Here is a 19,881-nt window from a genome sequence, read left to right as displayed (position 1 = left end):
TCTGCTGCTGTCAACTGCAGGTTTCTGCAGGAAGCAATGGCTGGCCGGCCACCTACAGTGCCGACCGACCATCAGTGGCTGGTTGGTGGTACAAAATTTGGCCGATAAGCCCATTACCATGGCCGGTGAACTTTAATTATGGTCAGTGACATCCCAGAGCACTCAGAGGATGACTCAAAAGGGGTCTGGAGACTTTCAAAATTTTCAGAGGAGTAAGGCAGTGAAAGCAGAGGAAGCAGTGCTATGGCAGTGAATTTCTGGGCGAGACGAGCCAAGCATGCATCATTCACACATTCCGAGGAAGGGCTGCGGCCACCTTTCTTCTGCATTTAATTTGTTAATTAGTTAGGAATTCTGTAATAATTAATTTAGCGGTATTCATTTGGTTGTGTAATATTTATTCAGACCCTCCGAGTGGGGGTAATTGTGTAATAAGTGTGCATGAGTGTGTGTATGTCTCCCAACCCCACGTCTTTCTTCCCTTTTATTTGCTAGCTTTCGATGGTTAGTCTAGGGAATGTTTCAATTAGCATACAGTATGATAGCATGTTTGCATCCATTCATTCGTTTTGCAAGCACTGGGCTCGGCGCATCATTCTAACTGCATTTGTATTTCAATTCCAAATTGAATACGTGTTAGTTGTAGTATTTCACATGTCATTATAGATTAGCCGAGCCTATCTTAATTACATTTTGCATGTGTTACATTAGCCATTTTAACATGAACTAGGATCATGCATATGATTACTAACTAGTTTATGTTTTGGCTCGGAGTACACTGTAACCTTTTTCGCTTTAGTATCCCCGTACGAGTGTGAATGTTAACACGACAGCATGCTTACCATGTGGCTAGATGCTTATGTGATATAACTCCTTGAATGCCTGTGGGTGGAGGTTAAATTACCTAAAATTGGAATAATGCATTAAAACTGTGAGTTTTAAGCCCGCTAGATAGTGGCAAAACCATCTTTTCTAAAACCCACTTGAGGGTGACAAAACCTGCATTTTAGCCTACTTGCGAGTAGCAAACCATTTTCAAAACAAACATGCAATGTTTTGTTCCAATTTAGGCGATTTGGTCTATACTTATTTGCTGTGAACATAACGTAGTAATTCTAGGCTAATAACCGGATAAGAACACATAACATTTTCAAAATTGGATATCATGGTTAGTAGAGGCCGATCTTCGGATCGGGCGAGAGGGGGTGCTCATAGCTGACCTTTCCCAATCGTACCCAAGTTTCCGAGCCGAGGCAACTTTGGTGATGACAGACACGTGGCCTTTGGCACCGAGTCAGGGTTTCCTAAATTTCCCAAAATAAAAATATTTAGGTGGCGACTCTGTATCTAGCAAAGCAGTCTATGTTTGACACTTCTTTTTTAAAAATCTGTTTTCCAAAATGATTTGCCGGATTTGGACTCTTTGATTCAGATTTAGAACCGTGACAATTTGAGAGTCCTGAACTGTAGTGAACCCAAAAAATAAACAGAACGGGATTCATCCTCCTGGGGCATTCAGGGACGTCCACAGTTTCTGGTGACTCCGCTGGGGAGTTAGAGAGCTTGACTCGAACTCGTGATATCCTGTTTTGATTTCACTTATGTGTTTCTTTGCATTGCATGTGCATTGGTGCGCCTAGGACACCGTGTTTGCCATCTGCCATTCCTGAACGGTTTGCCGGAGGCTTGTCTTGTCAAGGCATGACCATAAGGCTGACTGGTTACGGGCTCTGCCAGTATGGGAACACAAATCCCGATTTTACCGGGGCACCCTTTTCCACCATTCGACCTAGTGCATATTCGGAATCCATAGTGACCATTCCAAACTAGGACAGGTTGCTTACCCGATGTTAGGTTGTTTGAAACCATTGCGTGCGTAGCGAAACCCTAGCTCCTGACAAAATAGGACAGGGAAACCCTACCCCAACATAGGGGTGTTTTGGCTCTCACTTATCTGCTATGTGCTTTAGAGTGTGTCTCTATAGGAATGCGTGTATCAGTTTGCAAGTTTGGGCATCAGGCCTGCGGGCGCCAGCTCAGTATTTGAGGATCAGTTATTTGCGGCTATCAGGTTCAGTTTTGGAAACAGTGATTCGGGGACAATAATCAGTATTGAGGAACAGTATATTCAGCTTATCAACCGTGTGTTGTGATACCCGACTATGTGTTGTGTATTTATTTTACGCTGTTATGCTGCCCGTTTGTCTGGTTATTTATTTCCTTATTACTTTATTTATTTTCTTGCTAGGTAGTTTAGCACGATTGCTTCTGACCCAGTAGATATTCCCCAAGCACTCTGGACTAGAGGTCGCCGACTCCATCGATCTGAGGATCTGGTAGACGGACAACCAGTGTTTCACTCTTTACCCCCGGTTGTCAGACGGAGTTCGAGAAGACGCAGTGTATCGGTACCAGGATTGCCAGATCAGTGGTCTGTGAATAGTCAGGTTGAAATTCCCGAGTCTACTACAGAGGCAGATACACCAGTAGTTCAGACAGACCAGGGCAGTATGGCGGTAGCAACAGAAATTGAAGAAATGATGCGCTAGTAGTTCAGACAGACCAGGGCAGTATGGCAGTACCGACAGGAGTTGAAGAAATGATGCGCTAGATGCAAGAGACCATGAGAGCCATGCAGCAATACGCTGTTCGCCGGGATGAGTTTGCCAAACAACAAGCCGAGATCATGGCCCAGCAGGCCGAGCTAATCACCAAGCTGCAACAATAAAACGGAGCCTCTGCTTTACACCAGGTTCCTCCCCCAGCAAGAGTCCCAATACCTGAGGAAACGGCAAACGTCCAGAATACTCAAGAAGATACATACATCCCAACGGGGCCAGCTTCGCCCCCGATTCCACCGCAACTATCCAAGGCACCCATGCCTATCAATGCAACGGATTCTCCCTTCGAGTTCGAAGTGGACCCCACAGCATTAAAACTGAGCAAGTTGGAAAAGATGTTTAAGAAATCCCAGGGAGTTAAGACCATCCCTGATATTGAGGACGGGTATACTGACACGGCTGTGACGCTGCTAGATCGGTTCAAGATGCCGCACATTGACCGATTTGATGGGTCCGGGGACTCCGTAGTGCACCTGAGGTTGTTTTCAGATATCTTAAGGCCGATGGGCCTCACTCGATTACAGAAGCTATCTTTGTTCGGCCGGACCCTGTTGGGTGTGGCGGCCGTCTGGTACGCCAAAGATGACATCAAGAGAAACTGGGATGAGATGGCTGAGGCCTTCATTGCACAATACTCATATAACACGCAAATCGAGATTACGACTCGTGACCTCGAGACGACGAGGCAGGAGCCTAAGGAGAGCTTCTCAAAGTTTGTGACCAGGTGGAGGGCCAAGGCCTCGATGATGACCCTAAGGCCCACAGATAAAGATCAGGTTAGGATGATTGTGAGCAATCTCCAGCCTAAGCTGATGCAGAAAATGATCGTGCTCCCCTTCCCTACCTTTTCAGATCTGCATGAGATGGGAGTACAGATTGAGGACGCCTTGAAGCAGGGCTTAATTGATAATGACCGGGAGTAACCCCGAAGAACTTTCAATCGCAACAACAATGCAGGCCCGAGCGGCGCTACAACTACAAGGCCCTCCGAAGTGAGCATGGTCACCACCACCCCCCCTCCAAGACCCATGGCAGCCACGCCATTCTCCGGTGCGTCCGGAAGCCATACACAAACAGCCAAATACCCACCCAAAAACCAAAGAACCTTCGCTCTACTATATATGCTCTTGTCCAAAGCCCTGGGGGTTTTAATTAGAAAAGGGCACTTGAAGCCCCTAGAGCCGCGGCCACTACCAGAAAAGCTTCCCCCTACCCACAACCTAGCCAAATATTGCGCATTTCACCAACAGCACGGTCATGACACCAACCAATGCTTCCGATTACGTCATGAGGTTCAAGATCTCATCAATAACGGGGTGATTTTGCCTCTCGAGAAACCCAATGTTACAACAAACCCTCTCTCACCGCACAACCAAGCTCCACCTCCCAAGAGAATCAACTTTATCCAGACTGGGGTCGTGCCTTACGATCCCAGCACATATATTACCCCAACCCGCCTACCCAAGCCGGAGGTGCCCCTTCCTGACTACACTGACTTGTGCATGTTGGACATCTCCAAAACCCAACTCGAACCAATGGTGGTGACTGTTAAAGATAGAAGAGGGGAGATTTCAGAGGAAAACGGGATTGTTGAGCCAGAGTTTGAGGAATCTGGGAGTTTTATTGAGAAGGTATACAGTCCGAGTGACTACATTTCATTAATAGGCCAGGATGGGCCAATGTGGAATTGCCGACAAGGGCAGAGCTGTGTATGATCCAAGGAGATAGATTTGGACAGAGGACAGATGGCTTGACAGCTGTGGAAGGAGACCTTGCCAACCTCCAGTTTTTCGATGACCAAGATTCAGGGGACACAGCAGTCAACTGGTTTGATTATGAGGAATCGACAGAGGCTACCGGGTGGCTGAATGATCAACCGGATGTCATGGAAGAGTTCCAACCAGAACGAGGCTCGACAGGGGCAAGAATGTCAATGACGGTCGGAAGGGCTGAAGAGCAGAATATATCGCCGGAGAGCGCTGGTGTCAAGAATCTCACTCAGGAGTGGAGCATTTTGAATACAGAAATTGTTGAACAGCTAGCTGTACTGACACAATTGGAACGGGAAAGGTTTGAGGATTCTGAGAGAATTAGGAAAACTAAAGCCCACGAGGGGACTGAAACTGCTATGTACACAGAAACAGAGAATACTGCGAGCATACGGATGGAGGGTACTACGAGTACGAGAACAGTCATACCGGAGCCGGACAGGTGTCTGTCGACTGCCGATGGAATGTGGTGGGAGGACGATGATTTATGTCTTGCCCACACGGATGAGGATTGGGGGAGTAACCAACCAGATGATACCTAGTACATTGGCGAAGTCGATCACATGACTAGAAGTGGACGGTATTTCAAGCCCCCACATCTAGATCAGCTAGAGGCGTCTGGGAAAGATAAGGAGGCAGAGAATCAGAAAGAGAAGCAACTCGAAGAAGAAGCGGTATTGAAGCAGTTGAAAAAGATACAAGCAGACATCTCCATCTGGGGACTGCTTATGGCATCACGTGTTCATCGACAGGCCGTCCTATCGGCAATGGACAAGGCCAAGCTTTCAATAGAAACCACGCCAGAGCAGCTGGTGGGATTAGTTTTTCCGGGAGGGGCTACCCCGATGCTGACTTTTTCCAACAAGGAATTGCCACCCGAGGGGGCGAACCACAACAAGCCGCTCTACGTTTCGGTGGAATATAGAAACCAATGGATCCCAGTGGTTCTTGTTGATACTGGATCCGCCATCAACGTTTGCCCGGCAAGGACAGCGTATGCAATGGGTTTAAAAATCGCAGACTTTGTGCCGACGGCCCAGGTGATTCGGGCATATGACAACACGAGCAGAGAGGTCATGGGGACAGTGAAAATCCAGACCAAGGTTGGGCCGGGACAGCATGAGATAGATTTCCATGTCTTAGAGGTTCCTGCAACTTTCAACCTGCTTTTGGGGCGGCTATGGCTGCATCAAGTGAAGGCAGTGTCATCCACCTTGCATCAGATGATGAAATACCCCCATGGGAAGGGAGTAGCCATTGTTTTTGGGAATTCGTCGATCCATCCACCACCAGAAGTATCCACGCTGGTTTTGGAAATTGAGCACGGTATGGAGGATGTGTTCATGTCAGGTTTTACCTTAGCTGAGGCTCGGGTTGTACGGAACATCATGGAAGCTAATGAGGGCGTGTATGCCAGTGCTCAATCAGTATACCTCATGAACAAACTCCAACACGTCCCCGGGATGGGATTAGGAAAGAGTGGCCGGAAGGGCGTCGCAGCATTGGCCGAAGTGCCACACAACCCACATACCTTTGGCTTGGGTTATCTACCCACCAAAGAGGATTGGATAAGAAAAGGTAAGGAGATGGCTGGAAGGGCCAGAGCGAAACAGATGGGGAAGCCTTTTGAGTTGATACACCGGCCCATCTAGGGTACCCTAAACGGACGCTTCGTCCGGGAGGGGGAGGACTTTCCATTTTATGGCTTCCCAGAGCCATGGTTGAACGCAGAGAGGAAGCGCGTGCCGGGGTTCGAGATCTTCTTTGACCTGCAATTATTCGGGAATGATGTTGCCGAAGAGCAGACAGACCCAACAGTTAAGTTTAAGCAGAGTAGGAAAGTGGAGTCTGAGGACTTTGAAATTGAAATGGGGGTAGCGCTGACTTGTCTACTTTCAGATCCTCCGATCGAACAAAAGTGCTTGGGGGATAACTTCTCGGTGTCCATGATCGAGAATGAAATGGCTGGGGGCCTACCAGCAAGCATTTTGGATGCATCCATCGCACTCTCTCTCATTTGGCAGTACGAAGAGGGATTTTTGTCAAGCAGCACCGGGTCAGGTAGTGAGCCGGAGTCTGATTCCCCTGAGTCTTGTGAGTCAGAATCAGGTTCCAGCTCGACTGAGTCTGAGTTCGATATTCCTGGGGGTGACAAGCCGGATGCCGCGGTCCTGTCTAGGTCGTCTTTTTCTTTCTCTTTCGAGTCTGTTGTAATGGAAGAATCGGACGGTTTGGAAGTACTCAATGAGAATGATGTGGCTGTGGTTTCTGAGTACTTTTCTGTGCCCTTGATTTATTGCTTGAATAAGGACTTTCAAAATTTTGATAAAAACGACGAGGAAGAAATTCCTCCGGTTTTGCAACGCTTAATTGAACAAGAACAGGAAAGATTTGTTAAACCTTTAGTTGATGAAATCACTACTGTGAATATTGGTACTGAGAAGGACCCGCGGCTGGTCCAGATCGGGTCCACGTTGTCTTTGGAGGAACGCGAGCGCTTAGTCGCTTTATTAAAAGATTTCAAAGATGTTTTCGCGTGGTCCTACGAAGGCATGCCTGGAATCGATCCTGACATTGTACAGCATCGGATCCCTCTTGATCCCGAGGCCCGACCCATCAAACAGAAACTCAGAAGGATCCGCCTGGACTGGGCCCTCAAGATTAACGAAGAGGTCACCATGAAAATTGACGCAAGATTCCTGCTGGTTTCCGAATACCCGACTTGGTTGGCCAACATCGTTTTGGTGCCGAAAAAGGATGGTAGGATTAAGGTGTGTGTGGATTTCAGGGATTTGAACAAAGCTAGTCCGAAGGACGACTTTCCCTTGCCGCATATTGATAAGCTAGTGGACTTCACAGCGGGGCATGTTTTGCTTTCGTTTATGGATGGCTTCTCAGGTTACAACCAGATAGTGGTGGCACCTGAAGACCGAGAAAAGACTGCATTCACCACCCCGTGGGGGACATACTACTACAGAGTAATGCCGTTTGGGTTGAAGAATGCTGGAGCTACATATCAATGGGCCGCGACCACAATATTACACGACATGATCCACAAAGAGGTTGAGGTGTATGTAGACGGCATGATCGTCAAGTCCAAAGAAAGAGAGGGCCACTACGCCGCCTTGCAAAAGTTCTTCCAAAGGATCAAGGAGTTTCGGTTGTGGCTGAACCCTCAGAAGTGTACGTTTGGCGTTACAGCAGGAAAGATGCTGGGGTTCTTAATTATGCAGAGAGGTATCGAAGTCGACCCTTCCAAAATCAAGGCCATCTTAGAAATGCCACCACCAAGGACTGAAAAGGAGGTGCGAGGCTTTCTAGGTAAAGTGCAATTCATAAGACGGTTTATCTCAAAATTAACCTTGACTTGTGAACCACTTTTTGGCCTCCTGAAGAAAGGAAAGAAATTCCAGTGGGATGGCCGATGCCAAGCTGCTTTTGAACAGATCAAGGAATACTTATAGAACCCACCTGTGCTGTCACCGCCTGAGCCGGGGAAGCCGTTGGTTCTGTATCTTTCAGTAACTGAAACTACAATGGGTTATATGCTCGCACAAGAATCAGAGGACAAAGTGGAAAGAGCCATCTACTATCTGAGCAAGAAGATGCTAGAGTATGAGACTCGTTAAACGCCATTGGAGAAAGCTTGCCTAGCTTTGGTATGGGCTACCAGGAAGCTGTGGCACTACCTGTTAGCTCACTCCGTAATGCTGGTTTCACGACTAGATCCCATGAAATATCTTTTCGAGAAACCGGCGCTTACGGGTAGGCTGGCTCGTTGGTTGTTGTTGCTTTCCGAATTCGATTTGAAATATGTGACGCACAAGTCAGTTACAGGAAGAGCAGTAGCAGAATTCTTAGCTGATCACTCGGTGGAAGGGGGTGGAGTAGTTGAGTACTTATTCCCAGATGAGGCCATTTTGCATATCGATGATGAAACTTGGACGATGTACTTTAACGGAGCGTCAAACCAGTACGGGTATGGGATAGGGGTGTTGCTGATAGCACCCGACACTTCCCGTATCCTCTAGCCTTCAAACTCCGATTCAAAGTCTCGAACAACGAAGCAGAATATGAGGCGTGCCTTGTCGGTTTAGAAGTGGCCCTGGAACTAGGGGTAAGACGGTTGGATGTCATCGGGGACTCGAACCTTGTTGTGTCTCAAGCAAAAGGAGATTGGAAAGTCAAAGAAGAAAAGATGATAATGTACCATCAGACCTTGGACCTGCTGGTTCCTCGGTTTGAGAAGCTAAACTTCACTCATCTACTAAGAAAAAATAACAGGTTCGCAGATTCACTTGCAACTCTATCTTCCATGATAGACATCCCGTTTGGAGTCCGGATGAGTCCAGTCATTATCGACCAGAAATTTGTGCCGGCTTACGAGTCGATTGCCGCTATAGATGAGGTTCAAGATGAGAACCCCTAGTATTACGATATTTGGAATTTCTTGGAGAAAGAAGCGTATCCACCAAGGGTAAATGCCAAGGATAAAAGGGCAATCAGAAGAATAGCCATTCAGTTCATCATCTGTGGAGGAAAATTATATAAGAGAGGTCATCTGGGAATGCATAAACTGTGTGTTGATGCCGAAGAATCAAAACGCCTGATAGAGGCCATCCATGGAGGAGAATGTGGAGCACACGTGAACGGGGTAATGCTGGCCCGAAAAATCCTCAGACAGGGTTACTACTGGTCCACCATGGAGGAGGATTGTATCGGCTTTGTTCGATGATGCCACGAATGTCAGATCCATGCAAACCGCATGAATATCCCGCCATCGAAGCTGTACAATATGACTTCACCATGGCCATTTTCAATTTGGGGAATCAATGTGATCGGGGCTGTTACTCCGAAGGGGTCGAATGGGCATGAGTTCATCCTGGTCGCGATAGATTATTTTACAAAGTGGGTCGAGGCCCAATCCTATGCGGTGTTGAAAGCTTCACATGTTGCAAAGTTTATCAGAAACAACATCATCTGCCGCTATGGGGTCCTGAATGAGATCGTTTCAGAAAACGGTTCTCACTTCAAGAAGGAAGTGATTGACTTGTTGGAGAAATGTAACGTGGCTTTTCATAAGTCATCCACATACCGGCCGCAAACCAATGGAGCAGTTGAGGCCGCCAACAAGAATATCGAACACCTACTGCAGAAAATGGTGGAAACCTGCCGGGATTAGCCAGATAAGTAGCCGTTTGCTCTGTGGGGTTACCGGACTTCAATCAGAACTTCTACTGGGGCGACTCCATATTCATTGGTTTATGGGATGGAGGTCGTCCTACCTATTAAAATTGAGGTTCCATCTTTAAGAGTGCTGGCTGAGTGTCAGATAGCCGAGGTAGATTGGCAGCAGAGCCGATTTGAAGAACTCATGCTCTTTGATGAGAGAAGACTGAAAGCACTGTACCATGTTCAAGGTTATCAGCGTAGAATTGTCAGGGCTTTCAACAAGAAAGTTAAGTCCAGGAATTTGAAAGAAGGAGATTTGGTGCTCAAGGACAACCGAGCTCCCATTCACAACCATAGGGGCAAGTTCAGACCCAATTGGACTAGTCCCTACATCATCAAGTCGATCTGGTCAGGTGGGGCTGTGGTTCTGATGGATCTAGATGGCCTAGAGTTCTCACAACCGATCAACATGGACAGGTTGAAGAAATATTATCCCTGAGAGGCTCGCTAGGCCGAAAACCCGGAAGGGCGACCTAGGCAGAAGTTAGAGCACAAAAAATTAGAAATTACAAAAACTGAGCTCGCAAGGTTGAAAACCCGCAAAGGGCGGCTTTGGCAAAAGTTAGAGCGTAAAAGGAGAGTGAAAATACTCGAGTGAACCCAAGCCTGAACTACGTAAGGCTTGATTCCCATCTTTGGGATACGTAGGCAACTTCATCCTGAAGTCCAGCCATAAACTTTTTCCCCGATCAACTTTGTCCATTTGATCATCTTGGTCATCTTTGTCTATTCAACATTCAAGAGCTTTGGTTACAATCTCCGGTGCAGTGCTTTTCAGACTAGGGGCAACTTTCCGTTGCTGTGCAGTGCCGCGGTGCTATTCAGACTAGGCGCAACTTTCCAGTTGCTAGGATCCGGGGTTGTACATCTCAGTGACAGATTTCAGGCATGTCCAGTTCTGATCCATATCAAAAATTGTTTTGAAAAGTTTTGATAAAAAGTTGACTTTGTTCAAATTAATCTTTTTACAACTTAGACCATTTTTGGACCAAAGCGGAAAACTTTCAGTACTCACAACCTTTAATTTCATTGATTTCAATACAGAGTTCTCCTGCTCTTGCATACAAATTGAAGTTGCTTTTTATTACGATCATAAAGAAAACTTGAAAGTACTAATAAAGCAATAAATCCGGGGCATAGATAAGTCAGGTGTTCCTGCGCCCCCTCCCAGAGCTGGTTGAAGCCCCTGATGCCAAGCTGGGCCCAGTTTGTGCCTCTTCATTGATCCAATCTACGCACTCGTCAGACAAAGTGCAACTGAAAGAGGGAGCGAGGGCCAGGAGCTCTCTAGTCCTCCATGCTGCGGCCTGTCGAGCAAGCTGCGCACCTTGGGCTGGGAACGCAGCTGGGTACTCTATTCCCTTTGGCGGACAAATCTGATCATGGCCGAACTGGCGTTGAAACTGGAACAGGAAGTAGAACATGTAGTGAGTTAAGCCAATCAACTGAATCCCAGTTTGCCGGGACATGCTGTAACCCATCGCCGGTAGGTTAAGCCAAGAGCACCGCCAAGCAATGCGATCTGCAGACAAACTGCACATCTAGTCGAACCACCAGCCTTCATCAAGGGCATCGACTAGACGTTGTCGGAAGAAGTAACCACGAGCTGAGTATGCTGAGCAAGAGTCCACAACCTGCAGCTTATCCATCAACCATACCTGGGAAGGGATGAAAAATGAGAGAATAAAAAATAGAGAGACGTACGAGAAGAGAAAAGTGAGAAAAGGGTTTTGTGAGAAAAACCGAGCTTGAGGGCCGAGTGAGGTGAGCAACACATATATGAGATTGGGTGGGAAACATTACCTGCAGCAATAGTGGATCCCCCGCAAATCTGGTCGTCTCTCGGCGATAGAAGGCGTCTAAGCCCATCAATGTCTCAGCCAGAGTCAGGGCAACGTAGCTCTTGCCCTCCTTCAAGCCTTGGGCAATCTCGATCAACCGGACGTTGGATCCTCCGAAGCCCGAGACGAACAAGAAATGGGATAGCATGCACAAACAAAGGGCATGTCGCCAAAAGCCTTGCCAATGATGGTCACCGCGGTCACCGGCATCGGAAAACCGACAAATCAAACTCGGAATATCTAGCATTCCGCCACAAATCAAAGATCGAGCGTCGTGCATAGTGAGTCCACACAAGCGCCCTAAGGCTTGGGCGTGGCCAAAGTGAAGCTGAGGCAAGATGTCCTCATCGCACTCGGATTCCATCAAAGCTTGGAAGTCTTCGAAGGTAGGACACACCTCTTGCTCGCCAACGCTAAAGACAAGTGTTACCGGATTCCAAAACCTTACCGCAGCGTGGAGAAACGGAAAGTGCAGCGGAGTGCGACTCAGCGTGAATAGTGCATTGTAGACACCCCATTTTTGACCGTCCTCAAGACTTGGACGTCACCATTTGAACACTCGGTGATCATCCATGTTTGTGTTCGTTTGGAGTTCCCGGAGGTCTCGGCTACGTGCCTTGCCTCCGGATCTCCGAACTCGACTATTTAGTGTCTGGTTTTGCACCAAACACTTGTGTTTTGCCTTGGAGGGGCAGGGAATGCTTTGTGAGGCATCCCCACACACCACCGGCAGTGGCTAGAGGTCACCGGCTGGTTTTTGCTACCATCGGCACTTTTTGTTGCCGGTCGGCACTCCTTTTTGCCAAAATGGCATCTTTGGCTGGCCGACTACTGTGCATCTGCTTTTGCAAATATTTTATCACAGGTGTCTTTCTTTTGGCTCCCCTCCATACACGTGTATGGAGGGATCTCTCTCTTTGGATGGTTGTCTTGTAAGCTTTACAAGACAAAAGGCTCTATAAGAGAGAGCCTTCTCTCTTGGCCTTAGGGTTAGACATTTGAGAGACTTGAGATATTTTTAGACAGCCATTTTTAGGGTTTTGAGTTCTAGGGTTAGAAACCATACACTTTCTATCTCTATATCTCCCTCTTGTGTGTGTTTAAGTGCATTTGTGTCTTACTATTGCAAACAAACACATAGTGTTTCACCTTCACTTAGCTACTGAGGTTCTAAGAGGTTGGTTTTGAAGTTTTGGAGCTGTTTTCAAGCCAAGGAGGGCTGTTGGAGCACCATTTGTGAAGGGGTCTTCAAGGGTAACAATTTTGCCTCTTTATTCCCCAATCTTGCATTGTATTTCTACCTGTCTTAAAATCATTTTTTAGCTTGGTGTATAATACAAAAAAGTTCTTCTTTTAGGCCCTCTAAATTGTTTGTTTAGAGTGTTTTGTGGTTTGGAGGTGTTTGACCCCTCTTAGGCCTTGAAAGGCCCCAGTTTGTGCTATTTTGAGTGAGTTTCGAGACTTTGGTGTTTGGGCCTCTTCACCACTGAAATCTTGAGGGATTTCAGTGGCGAAGATGGTGCCTTGAAGTCTCCAAAAGGGGAGGGTCACCCCCTCTCCTTGTTGTCCTTGAAATGGACCCTTTTTGGCCTCTTGAGAGAGCATCATGTTAGAGTGTGTATTGATCATATCTTGGCTGTTTTCCATGCTTATTATGCCATGATATAACCTTGTTGTGTGTTGGTTTTGGTACACCATGCATGCTTAGCATACCTACCATGTAATGCCTTGTTATTGCCTTAATATGTCTTAGGTTGTTAGCCTTTGCTCGAGCATGTTTTGGGTCTCGTTTTGTGAAGCTTGTGTGCTTATTTTGCCATGCTAGAGGTCTGTCCATAGTTGTTTGGGTCGGCCATGGCACGCATTATATGCCCCCTTTGCATTTTGGCTTGTTGGCCTCAAGTGTGTGAGTTTGTAGCATGCACTATTTGCTTTATTCTAATGATTTGGCATCATTTTTAGCATAATTTCAGACCTTATAGCATGCTTGTATGTTTGCTTTGGACACTTCTTCGAAGCTTTAGAAGCTTGACTAGCATGTTCCATGTTTTGGCCACTGTACATGCCTTTGATTTTGAGCCACTTAGATGCCATCTAGGGGGTCCCCTTTGCATGGTCTAGGTCTGCCTTGAACCTATTTTAAGTCCCCTTAGCCTTGTGAGGCTTGGTTGGCTTGGTCATGGTTCAAGCCCCTTTGACTTGTTTCAAGCACTTGGGCCATTTGTTGCATGTTTAGCTTGATTTATTGCTTGGTTTGGCACCATGTTTTAACATGATTTTCAGAGCTTATGTTGCATGCTAATTGTCCATGATTACCTTCTTTCAAATGTGTTTGAGAGTTGTCCCATTTGTGCCTAAGTGTTGGCCCTTAATCATGTGCATGCGTGCATGTGTATTTGGTCCCTTATTATAGCACTATGGCCATTGTTTTAGGCCTATTTAGAGTTGCCTAAATCATGTATAAGTCCACCCTTCCATCAATTTGCATTGCCTCATGTTTGCTTGTATGCTTGCATAAGTGTCTTGCCATGCCATGTTGCATCCTTAGCATGTATGCCTAGGTTACATTGCATCTTGCATGCATGCCATATTCCTTGACTTGGTGATAGGAATTGGGCCTTGGTTTTGTTTGTTTGGTTTACATTTCATTTGACATGAAAGTTGCACACTTGATTCTTTGGGCCGTCATGCATGGAAATGCGTGATTGGCGGTCCGAGAATCGAGACACGTGTCCTTTTGAGTCATAAACATGATAGAGGGCATAATTGGTGCATACATTGTTTGAATTGTATTGCCATGCAAGTTATGTCCTCTACTGCTGTGAGTTGCAGGTTCTGCAGGCATTCTTTGCCGACCGGCAGTGTACATTGCCGGGCGGCAATAATTCACCAGCCGATGGATTCATTTTGTGCCGGTGACCACATACCACTGCCGGTGGTAATTATACTCAGCCGGTGGTGATTCCCAGTATCTAGAGAAACATCCCTGAGGTTTTGGTAGCCTCCAGAGGAGCAGAGCAGGGAAAACAGAGGCAAACTATGCATGGCCGTGCACTTCCGAACGGGACCCGAGCATGCGCTGCATCTGGCTTTCCTCCCGAGGTGGTTTACTGTTTTTCCTAGCTTAGTTAATTTGTTAATTAATTAGGAAATTTGTAATATTTAATTAATTTGTATTATTTATTTGGTCCCTCCGGGCGAGGGCAAATCTATAATAAGTGTGTGTGAGTGGTGTGTATGTCTTCCAATCCCCACTTCTTTCTTCCCTTTTATTTACCTGCTTTGATGGTAGATTAGGGCACGTTCAAATTAGCATACCTTATGCAATGCATGCGTGCATTCATTCATCTGTTTTGCATGCACCGGGCTCGGTACATCACGCTAACTGCATTTGTACTTCAATTCCAAATTGAATACGTGCATCAATTGACTGCATTTCACATGCCATGCTTAGGTTAGCCGAGCCTACTCTAATTGCATTTTGCATGCGTTGCATTAGCCACTCTAACATGAATTAGGATCATGCATGTTTGCTAACTAGTTTATTGTTTTGGCACGGAGTACTATGTAAGTATTTTCCTGCTTTAGCATACTGCATGCGTGCGAGTGTTGCCATGACAGTATGTCTGCCATGCGGCTAAATGCTTACGTGATATAATTGTTTGGATGCCTGTGGGTGAAGGTTGGATTGTTTGAGTTGGAAAAACTCGTTGAAATTCATATTTTAGCCTACTTGCGAGTAGCAAATTCCAAAACATTTTTCCAAAACAAACGGATATGCAATGCTTATTTCCAAATTAGGCAATCTAGTCTATACTTGTTTGCTGTGCGCATAACATAGTAATTCTAGGCTAACAAATGGAATAAGAACACATAACGTTTTCAAAATCGGATATCATGGTTAGTAGAGGCCGGTCTTCGGACCGGGCGAAAGGGGGTGCTCATAGCTGACCTTCCCCGATCGTACCCTAGCTCCCGAGCCGAGACAACTCCAGTGATGACGGACACGTGGCCTTTGGCACCGAGTCAGGGTTTCCTAAATTCCCCCATTTTAAAATATTTAGGTGGCGACTCTGTATCTGGCAAAGCAGTCCATGTTTGGCACTTCTTTCCTAAAATCTGTTTTCTCAAAGCGATTTGCCAGATTTGGACTCTTTGGTTCGAGATTAAGAACCGTGACACAAAATCGAGTCCGAACTGTAGTAGCGGGGTCCCTCGCGGGCGCGTGCTACAGTTTCTGGCGACTCTGCTGGGGACTTAGAGAGCTTGACTCGAACTCGTGATATCCTGCTTTGATTTTGTTTATGTGTCTCTTTGCATTGCATGTGCATTGGTGCGCCTAGGAACACAATGTTTGCCATCTGCCATTCCTGAACGGTTTGCCAGAGGCTTGTCTTGTCAAGACATGACCATAAGGCTGACCGGTTATGGGCTCTGACAGTATGGGAACACAAACCCCGGTTTTACCGGGGCACCCTTTTCGACCATTCGACCTAGTGCAAATTCGGATCCATAGTGACCATTCCAAGTTAGGACAGGCTGCTTACCCGATGTTAGGTTGTTTGAAAACTGCTGCATGCAGAGCGAAACCCTAGCTCCTGACAAAATAGGACAGGGAAACCCTACCCCAACATAGGGGTGTTTTGGCTCTCTTTATTTGCTCTGTGCTTTTAGAGTGTATCTCTACAGGAAAATACATATCAGTTTGCAAGTTTGAGTACCTGGCCTGAGGGCACCAGTATCAGTGTTGTTGAGAAATCAGTTATCTGCGGGTATCAGGTTCAGCTTTTGGGACAGTGATTTCTGGGAACAGTGATCAGCAGTAGAGTACAGTTGTTCAGCTACACCCGTGTTTGATCTGTTTTGGCTGAAATGCTGTTTGTTTCTCCTTTCAGTCCAGAGTGTCCAGAGAATTGGTACAGAATAGCTAGTACCCCCCCTTGCCGAGGCAGGGCTTATAATGACGCAGAATTCGGAAGAGATCGTGATTATGACGGCTGCATTGGAGCAGGGGATCACTCTGCAAAGTGAGGCCAACACTGATGTGTCACATCCACCCAGGTCGCCTGTTGCGCACCCGGTTTGGGCCCCCCAACTATACCAGGCTCGCGAGCCTACTACATTCGAACTAATGGGGATGATAGGTGATCTCCAGAGGTCTGTGGCGGATCTCGCCTATGGAATGTCAGCTTCACCTCCAGCCGCGCCATATGCCGGGAGTTTTGTGCCCCAGGAGCCCCTGCTGTTGGGGCGAATTGTGATCGAACTGAGCCAACCGGAGATGGCCTCCAACTATGGCAATGACATGCCGATATCAACCCAAACCCTCGATCAGGTTGAGGCCAGAGGAAAAGACAAAATGAAGGCAGATGCCGATCCCATTGAACAACTGCTGTGGGCAGTCGAGGCTTTGAAAGCCGGGGGGATGAACAAGCAACAGATATCCGCAGTTGTGGCAAAAACTGTGGAGGATGCTTTCCCCACTCCACCTGATGGTAGTTCAAGCCAGTCAGAAAATCGGGATAGGCCCCGTCATGCCAGAACAGTTCCTCTTGTTCCCGCTTCTGCACCTGGGAAAGATCAGAAAGCTAAGGTGGCGCCTGCCGACCCTTTCGCTTGTGCGGCTAGTAAGAACGCTCAGATTCCAAAGTACCTGCCCCGGGGGCGCAGGACCTTTCATGCTCTCTACATGCCTCTGTCCAAGGCACTTCAGATCCTTGCCGAGGGGGGGCACCTTAAACCCTTGGAGCCTCGTCCTCTCCCGAAGAATCTCCCTGCTACGCATGATGCTGCTCAGTACTGCGTGTACCACCAGCAGACAGGCCATGCTACCGACAATTGTTTCCGCCTCCGTCATGAGGTGCAAGATTTGATTGACAACGAGGTTATCCTCCCGCCTACCTCAGCCAAGTCTGTTACCACCCAGTTATTGGACTTTGAGGACACAGATACTGCAAGTATGTAATCAGAAGGTGAACCACCTACGGGCGGCATCTGGCACGCATTTTTGAGTGGCTGTGAACGCACGCTAGCTTTGTAAATCCTGGCTTGGGTATCGAGTCAGTCTTTTGTTTTGAGTCTGTCTCTTTGTCTTGAGTCAGTCTTTTTGCTTAAAGGTCTGTCTTGTTGTAGCGAGTCAGTCCCCCTTGTATAGAATACCAGGTGATTCTGGGGTTGTTGTCCCGAACACCATTTTGTCTTGTAATTACCTGTTTTTGTTTTGAGTCTGTTTCTGCCGAGGGGCCAGTTACACCAACAAATCTGAATGAAACAGCTGTTGCTATCTCACTTTCATGCTTTCTTTCAGTTTAAGTGCCAGAGGATTTGAATGGGCTGACGGTACATCTCGCATGCTCTCCTGCGCGCCAAACTCATTGCATTGACCTAAGTTTTTCAAAAACCTCTTTTGAACACCGCGGTGATAAAAACGAAGAGGAGGGAATTCCTCAGGTTTTGCAAAATTTTGATCATTTTGAGAGAAAGAGAGGCATGCTAAGCCCTTGATGAATGAAATCATGCTTGTCGGCGTGAGTACTAAGAAGGACCCTGGCTTGATCCAGATTGGTTCCACACTATCTTCTGCACGAGCGATTTGTCGCTTTCTTAAAAACTTTCAAAAGCAAATGTTTTACACGGCCCTGTGAAGACCTGTGTGGAACCGCTCTTGAGATTGTGCAACCTAGGATCGCTCTCAGCCTCAAGATTCGACCTGTTGTCTCGAACCTCGAACTCATTCGGAACATTCCACAGTCAACTGTCAGAGGAGGCTCGTGTGGCCAGTTTTGAAGCAGCCCTCGACCAAGAGGCGCCGAAATTGAACCAAAGGATTAGATCTCACCAGAAGAAGCTCGTGGAACAACCATGATGGGTTCTTCCGCAAATCAGTGCAACAGTCGTTCTCCTAGACACAGAGAGGCTTCAACTCAAAAAACCATTTGGCATGGACTTGTTACACTTTTACCCTTTGAGAGGCTCGCTGGGTCGAAAACCCGGAAGGGCGACCAAGGCAAAAGTTAGAGCAAGAGAAAAATACAGAAAGAAGCAAAAAAGAAAGAAGCAAAAAAGAAAAGAAAAGAAAAATGCGGAAAAGAAAAGAAAAAGAAATGAACAAAAGAAAATGAATAAAAGAAGCTCGCAAGGTCGAAAACCCGCATCGGGCGCCTTGGCAAAAGTTAGAGCCTGAAAAGTGAAGGTTAAAATACCCGAGTGTACCTTAACCGGAACTACGTAAGGCTTGATTCCCATGTTTGGGATACGTAGGCAACTTCTTCATGAAGTCCAGCCCCCAACGCTTTCATAGCGTCTCAGTCCATGCAATGGTTTTGATTTCATCTCAAAGTCCAGTCGCCAACACCCTCCAAGGTGACTGTGTCCATATATTTGTTGTGACCGTCATCGTTACCTCTGTGTCCAAGAGCTCGACCACCGCCAATGAAGACTGCCTACGGACTGTTGCGGCACTGTCCAAACAAGGGGCAACTTTCCGTTGCCACGAGTCGTCGCGAGACGCCATTCAAACCAGGGGCAACTTCCCGTTGCCATCCGCCCCCTTTAAGCCAGGGGCAATTTTCCATTGCCTCCGATCCGAGGTTGCGCATCTCAAAGAGTAAGTTCCATGCTCGTTGAGCATTGACTGTTTGCAAAATAGTTTTTGAAAATTTTTACTGAGGTTGACTATTTTCTCGAAAACTATTCCATTTTCCAAAACTGGACCATTTTCTTGGACCCAAAAAAGGGAAAATTTTCGATGCTTACAACCTGACTTGCATGGCTTTCAAATCAAAAATCGAACAAGTACGTTAATCCGACTCTCATATTGATCAAAACTGTTTTAGTAGAAAGCAAAAACAAAGAATGGTTAAAGTGATGAACTAGGGGCACAGTTGAGCCAGGCGTTCTGTCTCCCCCCCGTCGTCAACATACTTGCCAGAAGGGCACTCTATCCACCAGAAGAAATAGCTGTGAGCTAACGGCATTGAGCATGAACCCACACCTTTCTATTTATCCATCAATCACCCTAGGGAGGGACGAAAAATGAGAGAATGAAGAATAGAGAGGTGTGAGTTGAGAGAAAAGTGAGGAAAAGGGTTTTGCAAGAAAAACCGAGTTTGAGGGTCGAGCGATGTGAGAATCACAAATGAAGAAAGGGTGGGAAACAATACCCAGAGAAACTGGCTCCTCGTGATCCGAGGTCCCCCGTCTTCGTTGACGCGTCTGTGTGTCGTGTCTTTTGATTTGTCGGCCTCAACCTTTGCTTTAGGTTTCTTCCGAGCGTGTCTCATTGTGTTTAGGTCGTGTACCCTTTTGTTTGAGTCCTCCCCGCTGTGTTCAGTTGTAGGCTCGATACCCCGGTTTGAAAAACCCTTATTTAATTTCAAAAATCATCTATACTCAGAATGCGGTGCCATTCTCTATATT

At 46.8% G+C, this 19,881-nt stretch overlaps 1 protein-coding gene across 1 annotated transcript in view; it reads left to right on the top strand.

Annotated features, from left to right (window-relative positions):
* Window positions 1-4,554: 4,554 nt before the first annotated feature.
* The window catches only part of LOC114259872 (uncharacterized), a 46,330-nt gene continuing 31,003 nt past the window's right edge, over window positions 4,555-19,881 (top strand). Inside the window, exon 1 of the mRNA XM_082900399.1 lies at window positions 4,555-4,832. Coding sequence (XP_082756525.1) covers window positions 4,555-4,832 — 278 coding nt within the window. The remainder of the gene's footprint in view (window positions 4,833-19,881) is intronic.

Source organism: Camellia sinensis, chromosome 13 (assembly GCF_055761805.1).
Source record: "Camellia sinensis isolate YWXY chromosome 13, ASM5576180v1, whole genome shotgun sequence".
Taxonomy (NCBI): domain Eukaryota; kingdom Viridiplantae; phylum Streptophyta; class Magnoliopsida; order Ericales; family Theaceae; genus Camellia; species Camellia sinensis.
Note: the sequence above shows the minus strand (reverse complement) of the source record. Positions and strands in the feature narration are given on the sequence as shown.